Genomic DNA, 23,397 nt, shown 5'->3' with positions numbered 1-23,397 from the left:
TACAAACCAAAGGCCACAGGTAATAGAAAAATTGGAGGGCTAATGAAGAATAGCGCAGTCAAATAATAGTGACTTTTGCGTAACACTTCCTCGTTCCCTTTCAAGCCATCGCACTGCCACCAAAATAATAAATTATAAAGATTTAAGTTGCTTTAACTTTATGCATTTTTAATTGTTTTATGCAGGGTTCACATTTTCACATAAATATAAATATTAAATAATTAATGTAAATACTGTAAATATTAAAATAGCAATGCACTATTTGGAGGTTGGGAACGGATTAAACTTTTGCTCACCCACCTCTTGTTTTTCCTTGGAGTAGTTGTCAATGGAAAGTGAATGGGCTGCCATCATGTTCAGTGGAGATGATGCAAACACTGATGCATTATAAATTGCAGCAACAGGTTTTCAGCCTAAGGAAAAAATGTAGATTTATTTACAGAAACCTGTAAATGACTGTCATTGAGATGTACTCAGTATAATGTTACGTTTAAAATGTCATGACTCCTTGACAACCAAATTCCTATGACTGAACAATGATTGCTGATTACTTTTGGTAACATTTGAGTAACTGATTATACTATTAAACCCTGAGTAGATGCATAAGATAAATAAAGGAGACATAACCGTACCACACACTCCTGCACGTTTTGGAGATTCCTGCGTGACTCCAAGGTATTTACACCCTATTCAACTACCATATGAATAATACATATAATGAGAGGTAACTATTACATGTGACCATGGATGTAAAAACATGCACAAACATTATGAGAGGATACATCCATCCATCCATGATCTGACCACTTATCTTCACAAGGGTCATGGAAGTGCTGGAGCCTATCCCAGCTGTCTTTGGGCAGGGGGCAGGGTACACCTTGAAATGGTGGCTGGCCAATCACAGGGCAGATAGAAACAAAACCATTCACATTCACAATCACACCTAAGGGGTATTTAGGGTCTCCAATTGATGCATGTTTTTGGGATATTGGAGGACACAGGAGTGCACGAAGAAAACCCACACAGGCCCGAGAATATCCAAACTCCATACAGGCGGGGGCTGGGACTTGCACACTGTTCCTCAGAACTCTGAGAGGGATGTTCTAACCAGTCGTCCACCGTTCTGCTACTATAATACAACCTTCTATTTTCTGAGCTGCTTATCCTCACAAGGGTCAGGGGAGTGCTGCAGCCTATCCCAGCTATTTTCGGGCAGGAGGCAGGGTACACCCTAAACTGGTTGACAGCCGATTGCAGGGTACATATTGACAAACAACCATATACGCTAGCTTTCACACCTATGGGCAATTCAGTCTTCAATAAGTGTATTCTGATTACGAAACATGCAGGAACATGCCAAAAGTCCCAGAACGTGCAAAAAAAACCCTTTTCTTTTCGGCTTGTCCCATTAAGGGGTCGCCACAGCGTGACATCTTTTTCAATCTAAGTCTGCCTATCTCCTGCATCTTCCACCTTTCACCCACTGCCCTCATCTCTTCCCTCTCAACATCCATCAACCTTCTCTTTGGTCTTCCTCTTGCTCTTTTGCCAGACAGTTCCATCTTCAGCACCCTTCCACCAATATAATCACTCTCTTGCCTCTGGACATGCCCAAACCATCGAAGTCTGATTTTTCAAAACGTGTCTCCAAAACATCCAACTTTGGCTGTCCCTCTAATGAGCTCCTTTCTAATCCTATCCAACCTGCCCACACCTAGAGAGAACCTCAACATCTACATTTCAGCCACCTTTATTTCTGCTTCCTGTTGTATCGTCAGTGCCACTGTCTCTAATCCACACATTATGGCCAGCCTCACCACTGTTTTATAAAGTTTGCCCTTCGTTTAGCAGAGACTCATTTGTCACATATCACACCAGAAACCTTCCACCAGCTGTTCCAACCTGCTTGGACCAGTTTCTTCACTTCCTGACCACACACCATTGCTCTGGATTGTTGACCGCAAGTATTTGAAGTCGTCAACCCTCGCCATTTCTTCTCCCTGGAGTCTCACTCTTCCCCCTCCACCCCTCTCATTCACGCACATATATCCTGTTTTACTTCGGCTAATCTTCATTCCTCTCCTTTCCAGTGCATGCCTCCATCTGTTGTTTGTTCCTCCACCTGCTCCCTGATTTCACTGCATAACACAATATCATCTGAAAACATAATAATCCAAGGGGATTCCACTCTAACCTAACCTGTAGTACAATTAACAACAGGGTACATTAATAATAAATATTAAAAGGTAGAAATACTCCAAAAAGCATAAGAAAAAAGGTTTTCTGCCTAGATTGAAAAACATGCACACTTGGGGCGGACGTCACCTCTTTTGGCAACTTATTCCATTTGTGTGCATCATAATAGCTAAATGTTGCATCACATTGTTTGGCTTGGACTTTGCGCACCACTATTTGACCAGAGTCTGTCGAACTCAGAGCTTTAGTATTCTGTAAGCATTTCTTTCATGTACTCGGGACCTAAACAATTTAGTGATTTAAAGACCAGTAGCAGAACTTTAAAATTGAGTCTAAAGCTGACTGGAAACCAGTTTAAAGACTTCAGAATTGGCTTTGCAGTAATTCCGCTCGACTTCACGCTTCGCCGATTGCGACTTCTGTGCATCGTGGTTTCTTATCACACACACCCCCCCCCGAAAAAAAATGCTAGATCAGCTTACAGTACGTATTATATTATATGAGGCGTATTGATACAAAGACACTTCCCCAGCTCAAAATGTGGACCAATGAAGCAAGAAAAAAACAAAAGCCAAATCGGCTTTTTGGAGCTCATTGGCTGCGCAACATCAAAGCCCCACCCAGCTTCTCTCTCTCTCTCTCTCTCCCCATCACTCCTCCTTCCTATGCACCATTTTCTACGCTTTTACATGCTGTGAGACTGTGTGTGGATAACCTCTCTATTTCACAATGCCTCCAAAGTGCTGTGCTTGATGTTAAAGCTGCCCATGAAGCACCCAAGTGGAAAATGGATGATGTGAAATGAGAGGATTGTTCGAAATGTGAGCTGCGTTTGCTTTATGGAAAGCGGATTGCAGATAAACAGCCTGGTGAGAGTGAAGAAGAAGAAGCTGATGGATTGGCAAAAAAGGAAAACTTTTGGATTTGATCAAGAATGGCAGAAGTTACGCTTTTGTGGCACCATTTTGGTGTGAATGAATCAGCAGCGTGTTACATAAAGAATAATGTGGTAAACATCTGTAAACCCGCTTTAATAACTTTTAATAAGGAAATGTGTGATGATGAACCTCAAGCTGCAATGAGGGATTCATCCCCTCGAAGATGACAGTTTTAAGTAAGCAAAGGTTGGTTTGGAAAATTTCAAATGCATACAATTATTACTATAATAATAATTTAACAATTATATAGTTATGTCCTTGCACAGGGTGCTGGATTAAATGGATTAATTGTACATAGTTATCTCTTTTTTATCTCATTTTGCTTTCAACACTCTTTTGGTGTACTTAATATGCTTACATTGACTCGCGTTTGCTGCATTTGTTACGTTACGGACCGCTCTAAGGAAATTAAAAAAAATAAATAAAATAAAATAAAATTCGTGAAGGTGTGGCCAGAACGGGCTGAAGATTCAGAGAGACAGCCCGCGTTCTCTTGAGCAAAAGTTCCTCTCGTCTGAGGGGCCACCCCAACACAAAACGTTAATGACGTCACATCAGTGCGTCAGGGACATTCGGTTCTCTACGCAAGAAGACTTAACGCATTTGCTTTGTGATTCTGTACTGCCAAAAAAAAGTTTTATTGTTATTATCTAGACACTTGTACGGTTATGATTTTTGTTTCAAGTATGCAAAGTATAAATGCTGTAATGTTGATTAAAGATTCTGGTACCTACGAAGCAGCTCCAGCAGAAGTTTCTGAGTGATGAATGGTAACTATACGGTAATATAATAGTGTTTTAAAATTTGTATTGTAAATTTTTATTACTGTATATATTATAAGGTTTTATAATTAAAGATTTAACTAAATACTTCTTTTTGTCTCAAATATGCAAAGTACAAATCATGTTTACATATTTTAAGAGTTCTGGTAAGCACAAACATTCATCCCCCGGTACTTCACAATTCTTCACTTTTCGCGCGTAGTTGTGGTCCCAACTAACAGTGAAAAATGAGGGATTACTGTACTCACCTGACTTTGCTCTGGTCAGAACGACAGCTGCAGGATTCTGAATGACATGATCTGGGGGCTGCGAGCGTGATCAAAGGATGATCACCAATTTTAAGTTAATGTTTAAGTTTTATAAATTGTATTATGAATGAAATATATCTAGTACATCTATAAATAAATCTTAGTTTTCAAAATGTACACAATATGATTATATTATTCAGGTGTATACCTTTACTCCAAAAAAACTACAAATTCAACTAAGTAAATTACTTGAAGTGAAACTAAATTGAATTTAGATTTGCATCATGGCATGCAAGCGTGCTTTCATAGCGTATATATCGTATCCATTCAAAAACATTTTTTTTGTTTTTGTAAATTAATGAAACACATGAATTTGACCATTATTAACGTCTTGTTTCATGATCAGTAAATAATAGACATTTTCACAAGTGATTGCTTCTGAAATCTCACCTTGTTATTGACTATCAATCTGCAACTGGGGTTGGTTGTTTTGGTGGATCTTGCCTCTCAATACCGGTAGTAGTGGACGTAAACAAGGGATGAAGTCCATAAGGTTTGTTGACCTTGGGTTGACATCCGAATATACCAGCTATGGAAAAGCTCATTTTCCTTGGTTCCAGTTGTTTGACATGTTTTTGTCATTTCACGTGAAATTCCAATGCCTTGAAACCTCGCTTAAAGGAGTGGTAACTTCCTTCTTTCCAACTGTATCGGTGATTTCTCGTTCGATACAATCCCATGTGAACTTATTTTTTTACATCTCTATCAATTTCTTTCACTCGAGAGGCGTCTTTCCTCTCGACCACTGCCATCATGTTCACTTGCAGTTGTTTGACATGTTTTTGTCGTTTCACGTGAAATTCCAATGCCCTGAAACATCTCTTAAAGGAGTGGTCACTTCCTTCTTTCCAACTGTATCGGTGATTTCTCATTCGATACAATCCCATGTGAACTTATTTTTTACATATCTATCAATTTCTTTCACTCAAGAGGAGTCTTTCCTCTCGAGCACTGCCATCATGTTCACTTGCAAATGGCCCCATAAACTGCCTCGTATGTAACAAGGGTTTTCATTGGTCAGGAGGAACATATTCGACCAATCAACAGACGCGTATCAAATTTTCCACCTCGCTTGCAAAAGGTGGATCGGAAAATTAACGTTACGGTCAGAATATAAATCAAATTTAAAAAAAATTCCGCCTATAAACAGAAAACACCACATGCCTGCTGTTGAAAAGCTGGTTGGAATCTATCAGAACACCAAGTTTTCGGACTTGGTCTTTGGTATTTAAAGATAGCCAGTCCAGGTTTTTACTAACATTTCTCTTTTCTTTATTGCCAAAAACAATTGTCTCAGTTTTGTTGGTGTTTACATGTTCTCCCTGTGTCTGCGTGGGTTTTCTCTGGAAACTCTAGTTTCCTCACACATCCCAAAAAACATGCAATAATTGGACACTTTAAATTGCCCCAAAGTGTGATTGTGAGTGCAGCTGTTGTCTGTCTCTATGTTCCCTGAGATTGGCTAGTAACCAGTTTGGGGTGTACCCCGCCTCCTGCCCGTTGATACCTGAGTTAGACTCCAGCAATGTGGTGACCTTTGTGTGAATAAGTGGCCAAGAAAATGGATTGGGGGGGTGGGGGGTTGGGAGAGAGAGAGAGAGCAACACTAACATTTTACACCTTTTAAAACTTGATCACATAATCCCAAAGACGCAGTTTCATGTCTTCAATATTTTGGAGCCATATGCTTCAGCTATTCTATCGCTAATTACTAAAGAACAGAAAAAGGTAGAAAAAATATTTTAAATAAGGAAGTTTATATAGTCCTAGAAATATTCTGTGAGCCTCGAAAGATCAAAAATGGTCCTAAAATGCCTGGTACTGAGGTGGGTTCTCGTTTGAAAAATGGGTAGGATTCAATGAGTTAAAGGAGAGATAGCATTTCTAACCTGAACATCATTTTATAATAATTTTCCAGTTCAATTTAGAAGGCTTCAATTTCCAATAATTTGTTTTGAAATGAAGGTCAAAAGGTCAGTCTCTGAAAGATGCTGGATAGGATTTACGTTTTTGTTTTTCCTCATGGTGAATTTTACGTTGTCAGCCTCGTACTCCTCGGTCCCCTACAATACTTCGTCACTCACCCTTCTCTACGCATTGTTGTTCAACTACAAAAGTAAATGAACATAATTTTTTATTCTTTACATTATGTACACCTTGAATGCTTAATTTTGGTGGTGGGGGGTGCTTGAAACACACTGGGCTATTTACATGTAAAATGTGTTTCTACTTACAAAAAATTCAAATTCCGCTAAAGTGTATGGAATGTCTAATTCCTAATGAAAATTATCTTATCTAGACGAAAATATACATTCCACTGCACTATAAAATGCATAACTTTTGATGTTTAAAAAAAAAAAAGTTTTAAAGTCCGCAAACTTTGACCTAGTTTCCTGTGTCTGAAAAACGCGTGTGACTAACCTCTGACACCACTACAGGTAAACAGATTGTACGTACTGCAGATAGTTTCGCATACAAGCACAGGCAGCTCTATCGCGCTGTACAATGAACAGCCGGGTGGTCGCGTACCTATTTACTAAATACACGGCGTTTGCATAATTTTAAAACAAGACCAAAAACTTCATACATAGATTCAGGATAATGAAGCCTTTATTATTTATCAGTTTATGACTGACTAAACCAAACGAGAACTTAATACGATATGACTTGCAAGCAGGCCACAAAGCATTATGCCAAGCAAGCTAGTGCTAGGACTAACAGTTGTACATAATTATGCCAGTGTTCTGAAGAATTATGCTGTAACGTTTTAGTGTGTTTTCATGCATTTAATTGCAGTATGTTAGCACCCGTGTTGGCTTCCGGTCCCCGAACTGGTGACAACAAATCGAGGAGGCTCTGACCTGCACGACCGTACAATAAATAAATCCTGATGAATTTGGACCGAATGTGGTGAATACTCGACGTGGGCTGCCCCTGGTGATGACTTCAGTGGACAAAAATCATCATCTGTGTAATCTTAGTCCCCAAATTGGAGCCGTATTCATTCGCGTTCAAGCTGCGCGGCCTAGCCTAGCCCATTACCATCAAGTCGCGTATAGAAATCAAATATTTGCTGAGGTAAACATCAAACGCTAGTACTTACATGACCTGCAAAATCTACGTATCGTAGACAACGAGGACCATGAGTACTTATTAGGACGTTGGGTGAGTGGAAACGTCAACTTAAAGGTCAAGTGTCATCAAACGGATGATTTTTTGGTATATTAATGAAAAACCCAGAGCCGATATGGTCCCATGTGTTTTTTTTCCCCCACCATAAAACATGATATTGACGTATACAGCTTTTTGTAACTCCCGCCATGAAAATACTCTCAGGGATTTATTTTCGAGAAGAAACAGGAAGTGACGTAAAGGACAGCGGCGCCCCCTCGTGGACTCATTTGTTTCCATTAGTTTTACCTCCGGGATGGTAGCTCGTTGTTCCTTCGTGTTAGCCAAAATGCCGGCTCATTGCATTGCTGGACATTGCTTGAACACTTGGGAGAATGGAATTACCCTTCGTAAGTTTGCAAGAGACCCTGTTCGTTGTGAAAAATGGATTGCACGGGTGCAGAGGACGAGAGCTAGGTAGGTGTGTATACAGCTACTAAAAAAAAAAAAAAAAAAAAAAAAAAAAAATAGTTTGGGGAAGACTACGTAATCGGTCTCTCTCATGACGTAGCAAAAGATCCGCGTATGAAATGTGTTGATGTGCGCATACAGCTACTAAAAAAAATAGTTTGGGGCGGACCAGGTAATCGGTCTCTCTCATAACGTAACAAAAGATCCATGTATGAAATATGTCTAAGTGGTCGCGTACTGCGGCGACTTTGAACATAAACCTAAAAGCGGCATAGCTCGGCTCCACCTCCTCCTTATATATCACGGCGCCGCCAAAACTCAGCTACACCGGCTGAGGCGCTGCGTTCGGCGGTCACAGCTTCTGCAAAGGCTGCGTGTCGGGCTTTGCGACGAGGGGGGCTCTGAAGAACCCAGCCAAGAATGCCTTACTCAGTCACGTGTGCGCATAAAGTGCCCCGGCTCGACTGTGAGCACTCCTCTAAAGCAGCATCGCTTGGCTCTGTCATAAGCCACACCGGCCAGCTGCGATGAGCCACAATGGCTCATCTCCGCCGCAAGTGGATCGGACGGGATGCGGTTTGGCCGTGATCGGATATCATCTGAATATGGCTCGAAACAAGAGTGTAATATTGCCCTGAGGGCTCGAAACAATAGTGTAATATTGCCCCGGTAACTTCAGTCGGTTGTGTGGTGTTGTCCTTTTGAAAAGAGCTTCGTGTCAGAAGGGGCGTCGGAAAAATCTGAATATCTCTGTTGTTCGGCTTCTATAGTAGCAGGCACTGCGCGTTTTCAACGGCGGAAGTGACGATCACGTGAAGGACAGAGGACGCGACTAATATGGCGACCACTTGGAGGTCGAGGGACACTCAATTGCGCAACTTTGTGCATGTATGACATGCTCGCCGCTCACTTTTTTTTTGTATAGACATCGAAGTGAATACTGTTATATGTATTTTTCATTACAATATCTATTTTAGAATGTTTATAGGGATGACACTTTACACTCACTTATAGGCCTAGACTACCTGAGCTTAGCTGGTTAACGAGACGCGTTTGTGATCAAACCGTGTTGTGGAAGAAACATCGAACGTGAGAAACTTCATAACTTGTACGACCTACACAACTTATACAACGAGGGCCGTGAGGACTTATAAGAAATTTAACATCTTATCTTAATACCCAAATTGGAGCCGTATCGTTCGCATTGAAGCTGCTTGGCCGAAATTAGCCTAGCGCACTAACATTATCTTCGTTGCACATACAACGAGGACCAAACATCGAACGTGGACTCAAACCTTCAACTACCAGAGTGAGGGCCATTATGGTTTGAATCCCTTCCATCCACATATCCTTTAAATCGCATACAGACATATAGATGATTTGTGTACCTTGTGTGCTGAGTGTTCATTTGATTGTCTTTTATCTGACCGTAACTTTAAAATAGATTATCTAGTATGTAAATTGTGTATCTTATGTGCTGATTTTGTTTATTTGATTGTTTGTTTTGACTATCTGCAGCCTGAAAGGGGGCAGAATTTCTGTGCAAACCTGTAGGTCGGTCCCAAGCCCTGATAAATGCAGAGGGTTGCAGCAGGAAGGGCAACCGGCGTAAAACTGTGCCAAACATATATGAGCGTTCATTAAACGAATTCCATAATGGGTCATGGCCTAGGCTAACTAGACCCAGCATTGTTAATTTGCGAGGCATAGGTAGAAATTCAGATAATGTAGGTCGAAGACAAAAAAAAAAAAGAGGAATAGCAACAGAGAAGGTCAGAAGGAGCTACATTGTGTCTTTGTAGACCTAGAGAAAGCCTATGGCAAAGTACTAAGACAGGAACTGTGGTAGTGCACATCCAAGTCTGGCGTGGTGGAGAAATATGTTAGAATTGTCCAGGACATATATGAGGGCAGCAGAACAGTGGTGAGATCTGCCGTAGGTGTGTCAGAAGAATTTAAGGTGGAGGTGGGACTGCATCAAGGATCCGCGCTGACCCCCTTCCTGTTTGCATTAGTAATCGATAGGCTTACTGATGGGGTTAGACTTCAAGCCCCTCGGACTATGATGTTTGCAGAGGATATTGTGATCTGCAGTGAAAGCAGGGACCAGGCGGAGGAACAATTGGAAAGAGTGAGGCATGCACAGGAAATGAGAGGAATAAAGATTAGCCGAAATAAAACAATATATGTGCATGAATTTGAGGGGCGAAGGAGGAAGAGTGAAGCTCCAGGGAGAAGAGATTGCGGGTGGAGGACTTCAAGTACTTGGGTCATCAATACAGAGCAATGGAGAGTGTGGTAAGGAAGAGAAGAAACAGGTCCAACTGGGGTGGAACAGTTGGAAGGTCTCTGGTGTTCTGTGTGACAGAAGAATCTCCACTTGGATGAAGGGCAAAGTTTATCAAACAGTGGTGAGGCTGGCCATGATGTACGAATTAGAGACGGCGGCACTGAAGAAACAATAAAAAGCGAAACTGTAGGTAGCGGAAAATAAGAGGCTGAGGTTTTCGCTTGGAGTGAGCAGGTTGGATAGGATTAGAAATGAGCTCATTACAGGGACAGCCAAAGTTGGATGTTTTGGAGACAAGGTTAGAGGGAGCAGATTTCGACTGTTTGGACATGTTCAGAGGCGAGTGAGTGAGTATGGGTTGTTTTCACGTGACGTCACCCGTTGGGCAGCCTCGAACGACAGCTATTTTCGTTCCCTGACCTCCCGTTTCTCATACTTAGGCAAGGTGGACGACATTATGTTTCTCACCGCATTTATTGCAGACGTGACCGACAGCATATCAAACCCAGACTGACTATTAGGCTATTTGGCATACACACATCATGGGACACAGGACTGCGTAACAAAGGCACAGTATTGTTACCTTGATCTTTTACTCTGTCACAGAAATCACGAAGGAAGAACACTTACCTGTATGCTAAGATGGGAAACGAAAGGCGGTGGAATATTATTTTTTTAATACAGAGGCAAACTCCATTTTTTTTCCAAAATGTGAAACCTGAATATTAGTTCACAAGCAAAGCAAAATGTTTATTTCTTTAAAATTTGATGACAATGGCAGAAAGACAAAATAAACAAATCCAGTATTTCACAAAATTCTTGAATCTTTCAAGTAGCTAACAAAAAACGATCTTAACTGTAATGGTGGCCTTCTGAAAAGAGTATCAATTAAGCTTGTTAGCTTAGCTCAGCGACACATCAGCACAATGAAGGTTGAGACCGGGCAGCAGGATAGCAGCGTCAGGCAATCATCCATAAAGCCAAGACTCCGTGAAGCACAGAGCCGCAGATCGTCCAAAGTCTTTCATCTGAAGCATTAGACGATGTACCCGCTAACGCAGCTGGACTTGTGAACCGGATTGCAACGCTTTGAAGAGCACGCCGACTAGAAACACTCGAAAAAGCTTCAGCCAATTGGCGAGAGTTGTTGAAAAGTCAGAAGACGGCTCTCTGATGGTTAAGCAAGTTCTGTCTTGTGTACTTGAGTCCCGAGATGCCCGTGAAACACAAAAAGTAACCGAGAGTATTCCCTAGACTTCCACACTGGGTATGCGTTAGGTAGAGAGGTTAAATGGCGGCGTGCAGTGGTTCAGCAAAATATGTGACGTCAGTGAAAACAACCCATATTGGTAGAAGGGTGCTGAGGATAGAGTTGATGTATGGATTAGAAACGGTGGCACTGAAGAAACAACAGGAAGCAGAACTGGAGGTAGCAGAAATGAAGATGTTGAGGTTCTCGCTCGGAATGAGCAGGTTGGATAGGATTAGAAATGAGCTCATTAGAGAGACAGCCAAAGTTGGATGTTTTGGAGACAAGATTCGAGAGAGCAGACTTCGATGGTTTGGACATGTTCAGAGGCGAGAGAGTGAGTACATTGGTGGAAGGGTGCTGAGGATGGAGCTGCCAGGCAAAAGAGCGAGAGGAAGACCAAAGAGGTTTATGGATGTGGTGAGGGAAGACATGAGGGCAGTTGGGGTTAGAGAGGAAGATGCAGAAGATAGGCTAAGATGGCAAAAGATGACACGCTGTGGCGACCCCTAATGGGACAAGCCGAAACGAAAAGAAGAAGTGGTGAGGATAGAGTTGCCAGGCAAAAGAGCGAGAGGAAGACCAAAGAAAATGTTGATGGATGTTGTGAGGGAGGACATGAGGGTGGGTGTTAGAGAAGATGTACGAGAGGCTTAGATGGAAAAAGATGACACGCTGTGGCAACCCCGAACAGGACAAGCCGAAAGGAAAAGAAGAAGATGTGAGCACCCATTATTTGTCATGGGATGTAGGTTGTACCTGACTGATTAGAATGCATGACCTGAAGAAAATGCTTTTAAAGATACTCAGAATAAGTACACAAGTAAACATACATAGTAAATGAACTGAAGTCATTTAAACATACACATTGTTCCATCTTATGATCGTATTACTGATTGGTTGCCCCCCCCCCCCCACACACACACACACACTTTGTGATAGGCCCCAAAAATTTTGATTGTGAAAAGGCTACTACACACCTCACCAAAATATTTAATTAGGTTTGGGGATAGTGGTAATATTTTGTCGTTGTTTTTTTTTAAAGGAAACACAAATCACTATCACAATCTTGTGAACTGGTAATTATGACGAACTGATTTAAGGCAGAAATGTGTCTAAGTCCAGCCATAGATGAATGACAAGGTCAAATCAAATAATGGATTGAAGTGATTTTAAAATATTTGGCATGGCAATGGAAAAGTATGAGAATGAAACATTACGTAGAAGAGGTATTTCAATGCTTCACTGTTGCTCTTAAACGTGTTCGTGTTACCCTGGACCTACCTGTAGCACACTCACAATGCTAGCATTTTGGACTGTGCCAGGACTACGGATAATATTGTTTTGTTTTTAGTGGTTAAGGGTGATTACGTACGACCGGGCCTCGAGTTTAAAAAAATGATTACTGCTGCAATAGAAGGTTCGGCAGCGAATTAATTAAACGGAACCTCACTCGTTCGCTTTACAGATTTGCTAGCCTGTAACACAATTGGCAATACGGCTATTTCGCTTGACACGATGCTCGCCGGAAACACATTCAGCAATACATTTGGATAAAAGCGTAACGGAATTAGCCACATGCTCGCGAATATTCGCAATATAGTTGTATTAAGTGGCTCGTCTCACGATACGACGAAATGCAAACCGCCATGTTTTTCCCCTTCGACATAAGCACTACCAATATTAGTTGCGAGTTAACGTCTCTGCTGAGGGAAAACAGTAGAAGTGTATTGTTAACCCTACGTCCAAATGACTGGGCGGTGAAAATGGCTCAGGATTTCTGTTTATTTACTCGATTACAAACTCTTGTGAATTGTATCCAACTGCACGTTAAAATGGGGCACGGTGCGGTTTAACTGTATGCTATGTGGTTTCTAAACCGTTCAAAAACAGTCATTCAAGGAGGACAGCTGCCCTCTTATCCCTCCCCTTCACGTTAGCATTATAGCTGTCGGGCCTCATTTTGAGCATTCGCTGCGTGATTTTCCACAACCTTCATCCAAACGGAAACATTTTATATTCCACCCTCCTTCCCTCACTTACAGAACGTACTTTTCCCCACACAATGCTGTCCTCACTCAGAAAGCATCTGCTGTCCCTGCAGCTTTCGCGTTTCTCGACCTGGGCCATATTTGCGTGTGGCACAGATTGTTTGATTGATAGGGACTGAAAATCGGGATTTTGAGTGACAGCTTACCTGAATGCCAATCTTCGTCACACTGACATGCGGCTGCAGCAATCGGGACCCGCAGTTGTCGCCGTGCGTCATCGCGTATTTGCACGCAGGGACGTTTGCAACATTAATATTTATAAGGTGGGCGGTCAATGACGTTCAGCAGCACTCCCAACTGCCTCTGCACTGTTGGATTTATTTGCCCAACGACTGGTGGTCAGTCATTGTTTTTTAACGCTTACATGTGCTTACTTTTACGTATTCACGTTGACACTAATGTACACATGGACAGATTTCGACCCCCAAGCTGTTAACCGATAATTGGAGCATCTGGAAACGTACTGACAAAACAGCATTCATTTAAACTTAACATAAACCTTATTTATGAAGAGGTTTGTTAGGTTTTAACAGAGTGGTGCCACTTAGTGGGTTGTTTCATGCACAAGACAAAAAGAAACTTGTGTATAATTTTATCTTATCCTGGGTAATGTCATATCTGGTACTGTGAAAATAAGTATGTGATTCAAATTCAAACTTCAAATTTCTTACACTTCTGCATAAATTGGTCACCTGGTCTTATCTTCATTTAAATCACAAGAATTAATCAGAGACTACTGAAACTAATACTACACAAACAACTCGTTTTTAAAATAGTTCTTATTGAAATTTATTTAAACATGAACAGAACCTCTGGGCTCCAGTTTCTCAAAGCATGACAAAGAGTCAGGTGTGAGGCAACCTAGAGTCCAAATCAATGAGACTGAGACTGTAGCTGTGGCTAAAAGCTGCTCTCACTACAAGAAAACATACCAGGTTATAATTTTCTATAATCAAGAAATATTGGCTGTTTATTATGCCTTGATCAAAAGACCTCAACCAAACGAACATTTAATAATTGAGTAAAGCAGGAAATTGTGAAAGACTTGCTCTAAAAGTAATTATATTCATCAGTCTGTGGTAAGACACCATCTATAAATGGAGATAGTTCAGTGCTGTTGGTTCTCTTTTTTCCTATAATGACTGCAAGAGTGCAGAGCAAGATGCTCAAACAAGTTAAAAACAAACAAAAAAAAAACAATTGGCTTGTCTGTTGACAAATCAACCAACCACATGTAAAAGATTGGATAGAGTTAATTGGAAAACAAACATGAAACTGCTGCTGTTTAAAAATAAATACAGTGAAGAAAATAAATATTCAGGGTATATATTATACCCTGCTATATTGCAAGTTCTCCCACTTAGAAATCATGGAGGGGTTGAAATTTTCATCGTAGGTGCATGTCCACTGTGAGAGAGAGAATCCAAAAAGAATAATCCAGGAATCACAAGGTATGATTTTTTTTTAACGCTTTATTTGTGTGATACATCTGCAAATACGTATTTCAACACCTGGCAAAACCAATGTTAATATTCAGTACAGTACCCTTTGTTTGGAGTTACAGAGGTTTGCTAAAGCTACAATAAAATTTCAGGTTTGCCCACACTGCAGGAGGAGTTTTGGCCCACTCCTCCACACAGATCTTCTCTAGATCAGACAGGTTTCTGGGCTGTCACTGAGAAATACAGAGTTTCAGCTCCCTTCAAAGATTTTCTATTGGGTTTAGATCTGGAGACTGGCCAGGCCATGCCAGAACCTTGATATGCTTCTCACGGAGCCACTCTTTGGTTTTCCTGGCTGTGTGCTTTGGGTCATTGTCATGTTGAAAGACCCAGCCATGACCCATCTACAGTGCTCCGACTGAGGGAAAGAGGTTGTTCCCCGAAATCTCACAATACATGGCCGCGGTCATCCTCTCCTTAATACAGGTCAGTTGTCCTGTCCCAAGTGCAGAAAAACTCCCCCCAAAGCAGGATGCTGCTACCACACCCATGCTTCACAATAGGGATAGTGTTCTTGGGATGGAACTCATCATTTGTCTTCCTCCAAACACAGTTAGTGGAATTATGACCAAAAAGGTCAATTTTGGTCTCATCTACACAATTTTTTCTCCCATGACTCCTCTGTATCATCCAAATGGCCTTGACATGTGCTGGTTTAAGCAGGGGAACCTTCCGTGCCTTGCATGATTTCAAATCATGATGTCTTAGTGTATTACCAACAGTCAACTTGGAAACGGTGGTCCCAGCTCTTTTCAGGTCATTGACCAAGTCCTGTCGCGGAGTCCTGGGCTGATTTCTCACCTTTCTAAGGATCATTGAGACCCCACAAGATGATATCTTGCATGGGGGTCCACTCCGATTGAAATTGACCATCATGTTTAGCTTCTTACATTTTCTAATGATTGATCCAGCACTGGACCTTTTTTCACCAAGCTGCTTGGCAATTTCTCTGTAGCCCTTTCCAGCCGTGTGCAGTTGTACAATTTTGTCTGTGTCTTTGGACACCTCTTTGGTCTTGGCCATGTTACACGTTTGAGTCTTACTGATTGCATGGGGTGGACAGGTGTCTTTCTCTGAGCACATTTGCAGTATCAATGGAAAAACAAATTCACAAGTTCGTCAAGATAGTTTGCATGGAGACCTAACCTGCTCAATAGTTGAAGCTGAAAAGAGGAAGGGTGTTACAATTGAACAATGTTCCAAATCAAAGCAGAGACTTAGCAACTGAATGACTTCAGAAGAAGGAAATAGATGTCCTGGAGAGACACAGTTAAAGTTGACATTAAGACAATGCTGTGGCATTACTTCGAGCACAATTCATACCAAACCAGAAATTAGGAAAATTCATCCTGATCATTGTGCACATTTGATCTGCAACTACAGGAATTGTTTGTTTGTTCTTCAGCTCTTGTAGCCTACTGCATGTGCTCTGACAGATTCTATTTGTGATTTCTTGGTTCAACAAGTATGGTGGTAGTCACATTTGGCAAATTTGTGGTTAGTCACAGTGACTTTGTGATTTCACGGGGGGAATTATTTTCAGAGGATCAAGAAAGTTTGGATTTTTTGTGCCTGAATAAATTCTCTTTGAAAACGGCCTTTTGTATTTGCTTGGATTATCTCCAAGTGATGGATTTGATTATTTGAAACCTTTATGTGTGATAGACATGCAAAAAATCAGGAAAGGGCAAATACTTTCACGGCACTGTACGTTTCCTCCCACAGGATATACACAGTCGCATGACAAAACGTGGAAAACAGGTGAGCTGACTTTGTGTATGCTGCAATGGCTCGCATAACTACTGATTGACAACATGACAGTCTGAAGACAAAAACTTGCTAAAATTTTATGTATGGCTGGTATCTTCTGACAATATTTGAATACATGGATATTATTTATCAACATGAATTAACCCTGAAACGCCATATGATCCTTGGTAGGCCTTGAAGTCCTCTTGTGGAAAACCTGTGTGCAAAGCACCTAAACTTCCGATAGGATCTTTGTCCTGGTTTACTGCAATAGGGCTTCACTGCTACCCATGCCAGAAGGAAGCATTTTGACAAAGTTGGTCAAAAACATAAATTGGTTGTGCAATCCCTATTGGGTTACAGGAACAATACACAGATAATCAGATAAACATCCATTTTGTGAGCTGCTCATCCTGACAAGGGTCACAGGAGTGCTGAAGCCTCTCCCGGCTATCTTTGGGTAGGAGGCAGGGTACACCCTGAAATGGTTGCCAGTCAATCGGAGGGCACACAGAAACAACCATACGTACTCACAATCACATTTCAGGGCAATTCAGAGTCTCCAATAAATGCATGTTTTTCAGATGTGGGAGGAAACCAGAGTGCCCGGAGAAAACCCAAGCAGGCACGGGCAGAACATGCAAACTCCACACAGGCCCAGTCCACAGAACTGTGAGGGAGATGCTCAAGCCAGGAGCACAACTGAGCCGCCTCAGATAAACATACACACACATTTACACAACGGGCTTTGATCACAAATTTTTATGGTATGTGGGAGACAAATTACGATCGAAAACAAAAGAAAATGTAATAACTCAAATTAAAATAAAAGTTTATAAAATAAAACTAAACTGAAAATAAATTTTACATTTACAAAACCAAAACTATCTTTGCATACATCCTTACTTTTGGTGTTTTTCCAAATTACATATGCGAGCTTTAGGTGTTCATTTTAAATGTATCAGTCATTTTGGGATTGTAGTCTTTTTTTTTTTTTTTTTTTTTTTAAAGTTTGTCACATAGAATCATCTTCAGGCAGCAACTATTAAAAAGGCACTACCAGATAACGTCGCTTTTAGGCGCTCCTTTAGTACTGGCAACTTGACAGATTGGGTTTGTCCATGTCATGCTACGCTGCCCGAAACGCAGTGTAATTTGTGATCTCCTTTTTTGGTTCATATACAAACAATAGCACTTAGTACAATTGGGGTTTTTTATTCTTTTGTTATTTTTACAAGAACACAAATCTGAAAGTCTACTTGGGAAGTTTTGTATATACCAGCAGTGTGTGTGTGTGTGTGTGTGTGTCTGTCTCTCTCTCTCTCGATAGATAGATAGTTACACACTGCCTTGTGAAAGTATTCGGCCCCCTTGAACTTTTCAACCTTTCTTCACTTTTCAGGCTTCAAACAAAGATATAAAATAATTTTTTTTTGTCATCAACAACAAGTGGGACACAATCGTGAAGTAGAACGAAATTTATTGGCTATTTTAAACTTTTTTCTAAAATAAAAACCTGAAAAGTGGGGCGTGCAATATTATCCGGACCCCTTTCATTAATATGTTGTAGTACCACCTTTTGCTGCAATTACAGCTGAAAGTCGCTTGGGGTATATCTAAATCAGTTTTGCACATCAATAGACTGAAATTCTTGAACATTCTTCCTTGCAAAACAGCTCGAGCTCAGCTAGGTTGGATGGAGAGTGTTTGTGAACAATTGTTCTTTGGCTCTGCCCACAGATTCTCGATTGGATTCATATCTAGACATGGACTTGGCCATTCTAACACCTGGATACTTTTATTTGTGAACCATTCCGTTGTAGATTTGGCTTTATGTTTTGGATCATTGTCCTGTTAGAAGATAAATTTCTGTCCCAGTCTCAGGTCTTTTGCAGACTCCAACAAGTTTTCTTCCAGAATGGTCCTGCATTTGGCTCCATTCAAATTCCGATCAATTTTAACCATCTTCCCTGTCCATGCTGAAAAAAGCAGGCCCAAACCATGAGCCTGCCACCATCACGTTTGACAGTGGAGATGGTGTGTTCAGGGTGATGAGCTGTGTTGCTTTTATGCCAAACATATCGTTGTGCATGTCCCTAGAGCTAGTTTCTGTGGCTGGGGATTGGATCGCCAAGGTCCTCTCCTTTGGCCACCGCCCAACTCACTTCGCACCTGACCCCTATGGCCCCTCTCACAGTTGGGTCATGACCGAAAGAACAAGATCCCGGATATAAGGAGCCGAAAAGAGTTTCCTCCACAGGGTGTCCGGCCTCTCCCTTAGAGATAGGGTGAGAAGCTCAGTCATCCGGGAGGGGCTCAGTGTCGAGTCGCTGCTCCTCCGCATTGAGAGGAGCCAGATGAGGTTGCTGGGGTATCTGATTCGGATGCCTCCCGGATGCCCCCCGGTGAGGTGTTCCGGGGATGACCCACCGGAAAGAGACCCCGAGGACGACCTAGGACACACTGGAGAGACAATGTCTCTTGGCTGGCTTGGGAATGCCTCGGGATACCTCCGGAAGAGCTCGAAGAAGTGGCTGGTGAAAGGGACGTCTGGGTATCCCTGCTAAAGCTACTTCCCCCCGCAATCCGACCGTGAAAGTGGTAGGTAATGGATGGATATCGTTGTGCATTGTGGCCAAAAACCTCAATTTTGGTTTCATCTGACCAGAGCACCTTCTCCCACATGTGCTGTGTCTCTCAGGTGGCTTGTGGCAAACTTTAAATGAGACATTTTATAGATATCTTTGAGAAATGTCTTTCTTCTTGCCAATTTTCTATTAAGGCAAGATTTGTTCAGTGTACCACTGATTGTTGTCCTATGGACGGACTCTCCCACCTCAGCTGGAGATCTCTGCAGTTCATATACAGTGATCATGGGCCTCTTGGCCACATCTCTCTGCAGGTCAGTCTTCTCCTTGTTCGAGGTGAAACTTTAGAGGGACGGCCGGGTCTTGATAGATTTGCAGTGATCTGATACTCCTACCATTTCAATATGATTCCTTGCACAGTACTGATGTTTAAAGCTTGGGAAATCTCTTTGTATCCAAATCCTACTTTAAATCTCTCCACAACAGTATCTCGGACCTGCCAGGTTTGTTCCTTGATCTTCATGATGCTCTCTGCACTTTAAACAGAACCCTGAGACGATTACAGAGGGGGTGCCTTTATACAGAGACATGATTACACATAGGCGGATTCTATTTATCATCATTAGTCAACATTGGATCATTCAGAGATCCTCACTGAACTTCTGGAATGAGTTTGCTGCACTGAAACTAAAGCGGCCGAATAATATTGCACACCCCACTTATCAGGTTTTTAATTGTTAAAAGTATAATTTTTTTTTGTTTTACATATCCATCCATCCATCCATCCATCCATCCATTTTCTTTGCTGCTTATTCTCACGAGGGTCACAGGAGTGCAGGAGCCCATCCCAGCTGTCAACGAGCAGGTGGCGGGGTACACCCTGGACTGGTTGCCGGCCAATCGCAGGGCACATCGAGACAAACAGCCACACTCACAATTACACCTAGGGGCAATTTAGAGTGTCCAATTATTGTTGCATGTTTTTGGGATGTGGGAGGAAACCCACGCTTTACCACCTGAGCCACCGTGCTGCCATATATATATTAGACATTTTAGATGTTTTTTGTTTGGTATTTTTCTACAGCAAAATCATAAGACCACAACATTTAAAATAAACTTAAAAAAAAAATGTTGAATCCATGTGATTGTATATATTGAAGACAACAGTCAGACATTTTAGATTTTTTGTTTGTTATTTTTCTTCAGCAAAATCACAAGACCACACCATTTAAATATATACCCATACATATATATCCAGCTGTGCTTTCCTAGTGTCTTGGTGAGTGTCTTCCAGAGGTGGGCTGAGGGAGACGATACTTCGCCATCTCTACATCCATGTCTACAAAGGTATAGGAGGTGTAGCTTTGGTGTTGGTAATTTCTGTATGTGCTGTTCTTAAAGGTCCCCTCAGGGTCAGGGAGAGTCATGGTTGCAGCCTCTGTAGAGGAAAGCAAAGAGCATGAAAAGTTACTCTATTTATGCAAAAGTATCTGGTGCTTGTAATTTATTGCAGTCTGTTCTCCGATTAAGATCATCCTATTCAAGTAATACATGAAATGGCAATTATTTCTTTTTGAAATGTAGAAATCATTTACATTTTCACATTCTGTCAAAAAATGCTGAGGAATGTCCTGTGGCAGCAGGATAAAATGTAAAGTGTGATGAGACACCCTACTTGCATGGAAAGTAAATTTTGTGCTTTCATTAATGAAGGTGAAATTTGTGGGTAATGTGGGGGGACGGTCATTCATTCACTGAATTGAGTTGCAAGAAAGACAGACACACTTTGTCCTGTGAGGGAAATTAGATAAAGCACAGTAAAACAGATGACAATTTAAATGGAAAATTATCTTTAGGACAGTAAAACATGGTAATTTAGGATTTCAATTCATAACCGTATGAAAAAAGGTGAGGATAGAAATCCATCCATTATCTGAGCCGTTTCTCCTCACAAAGGTTGCGTAAGTACAGATCAGTAAAGTTAAAACAACACTGAAGGAAATCAGAATAAGAATCAGATTTAATGGCCAAGTGTGTAAAAACACACAAGGAATTTTTCTCCAGCAGTTGGTGCTGCCATGGTATGACACAGAACAAGGAACAACATAGCAACAAGAACAAAGAACAACAGACATTTCTGTTTAAAGGGACTATTCCTTATAAGATGTGCAAGATGTAAAATCTATACAAATAAGTGTATTAACAATGTCAATTGTGCAAAGGGAGCAGTTTAAAGTGACAAATCCTGCAGTCTACAAAATATTAAAAAATAAATATATATGTAAAATTAAGATGATGAAGAAGAAGAAAAAATATATATTACTAATACTGATTGGACCAGCAGGATGTGAGTGTCCTAACATGGCACAAGGCAGAAAAATATTTTCCCAAATTAAAATTATAAACAAATTATAACAAAAGCTGTTGACATAAGTGTCAAGCAGTTGGTGCTCTGCACTCCTTTTTGTTGGAGCCTGGTGTCTCTCTCTCATATATATATATATATATATATATATATATATATATATATATGAGCCAAGATGTCTGGGGCTTCACACCCGTGGTATGACAAACAGGTCCTATGTGAAGGACCAACAAAGGACAGCTCAGAAAACCCCAATTATAAATAAAAATAATGAATCTAGGTTTCCATTGCCCCGACCCGGGTCACTGGGGCCCCCCTCTGGAGCCAGGCCTTGAGTTGGGGGGTCAAAGGAAAGTACCTGGGGACGGGGCCTGCACCCATCGGGTTGGGTACGGCCTGAAAGGGAAACGTGGGTCACCATTCCCATGCAGTCAAAACCAGAAAGAGGGGCCACAGGGGTTAGGTCCAGTGTGAGCTGAGTGGTGCCCGGAGGCACGTCCTTGCTGACCCGATCCCCGGCTCGAGAAACTGGCTCCAGGGATGTGGAAACTCACCTCTCTGACAGGGAAGGAGCATGAGCTGGTGCGTGAGGTTGAGATGTTCTGAAAAGTCTTCTTCTTTTCCTTTCGGCTTGTCCCGTTAGGGGTCGCCACAGCGTGTCATCTTTTGCCATCTTAGCCTATCTCCTGCATCTTCCTCTCTAACCCCAACTGCCCTCATGTCTTCCCTCACCACATCCATAAACCTTCTCTTTGGTCTTCCTCTCGCTCTTTTGCCTGGGAGCTCCATCCTCAGCATCCTTCTACCAATATACTCACTCTCTCGCCTCTGAACATGTCCAAACCATCGAAGTCTGCTCTCTCGAATCTTGTCTCCAAAACATCCAGCTTTGGCTGTCCCTCTAATGAGCTCATTTCTAATCCTATCCAACCTGGTCACTCCGAGCGAGAACCTCAACATCTTCATTTCTGCCACCTCCAGTTCAGATTCCTGTTGTTTCTTCAGTGCCACTGTCTCTAATCTGTACATCATGGCCGGCCTCACCACTGTTTTGAAAACTTTGCCCTTCATCCTAGCAGACACTCTTCTGTCACATAACACACCAGACACCTTTCGCCAGCTGTTCCAACCTGCTTGGACCCGTTTCTTCATTCCTGACCACACTCTCCATTGCTCTGTATTGTTGACCCCAAGTATTTGAAGTCGTCGACCCTCGCTATCTCTTCTCCCTGTAGCCTCACTCTTCCCCCTCCACTTTTCTCATTCACGCACATATATTCTGTTTTACTTCGGCTAATCTTCATTCCTCTCCTTTCCAGTGCATGTCTCCATCTTTCCAATTGTTCCTCTGCATGCTCCCTGCTTTCACTGCATATGACAATATCATCTGCGAACATCATGGTCCAAGGGGATTCCAGTCTAACCTCATCTGTCAGCCTATCCATTACCACTGCAAACAGGAAGGGGCTCAGAGCTGATCCCTGATGCAGTCCCACCTCCACCTTAAATTCCTCTGTCACACCTAAGGCACACCTCACCATTGTTCTGCTGCCATCATACATGTCCTGTACTATTTTAACATGCTTCTCTGCCACACCAGACTTACGCATGCAGTACCACAGTTCCTCTCTTGGTACTCTGTCATAGGCTTTATCTAGATCCACAAAGACGCAATGTAGCTCCTTCTGACCTTCTCTGTACTTTTCCACGAGCATCCTCAAGGCAAATAATGCATCTGTGGTACTCTTTCTAGGCATGAAACCATACTGTTGCTCGCAGATACTTACTTCTGTCCTG

The 23,397-nt window shown here is 41.8% G+C and overlaps 1 protein-coding gene across 11 annotated transcripts in view; it reads right to left on the bottom strand.

Moving 5' to 3' along the window:
* Positions 1-13,764, bottom strand: part of LOC133512717 (homeobox protein PKNOX1-like) — a 112,381-nt gene extending 98,617 nt beyond the window's left edge. For 2 of the 11 annotated variants that reach the window (XM_061842634.1, XM_061842638.1), the window contains exons 1-2: positions 13,543-13,696; positions 301-413 (exon numbers count right to left, since the gene is read on the bottom strand). In XM_061842634.1, coding sequence (XP_061698618.1) covers positions 301-354 — 54 coding nt within the window. In that variant the 5' untranslated portion in view covers positions 355-413; positions 13,543-13,696. Of the gene's footprint in view, positions 1-300; positions 414-4,164; positions 4,223-4,614; positions 7,810-13,388; positions 13,517-13,542 lie in introns of those variants that run through there. The other 9 variants (XM_061842632.1, XM_061842633.1, XM_061842635.1 and 6 more) reach the window with 8 other exon arrangements.
* Between the last annotated feature and the right edge of the window lie 9,633 nt (positions 13,765-23,397).

Source organism: Syngnathoides biaculeatus, chromosome 14 (assembly GCF_019802595.1).
Source record: "Syngnathoides biaculeatus isolate LvHL_M chromosome 14, ASM1980259v1, whole genome shotgun sequence".
NCBI classification, from domain to species: Eukaryota; Metazoa; Chordata; class Actinopteri; order Syngnathiformes; family Syngnathidae; genus Syngnathoides; species Syngnathoides biaculeatus.
This window is presented reverse-complemented; position numbering and strand designations above follow the sequence as displayed.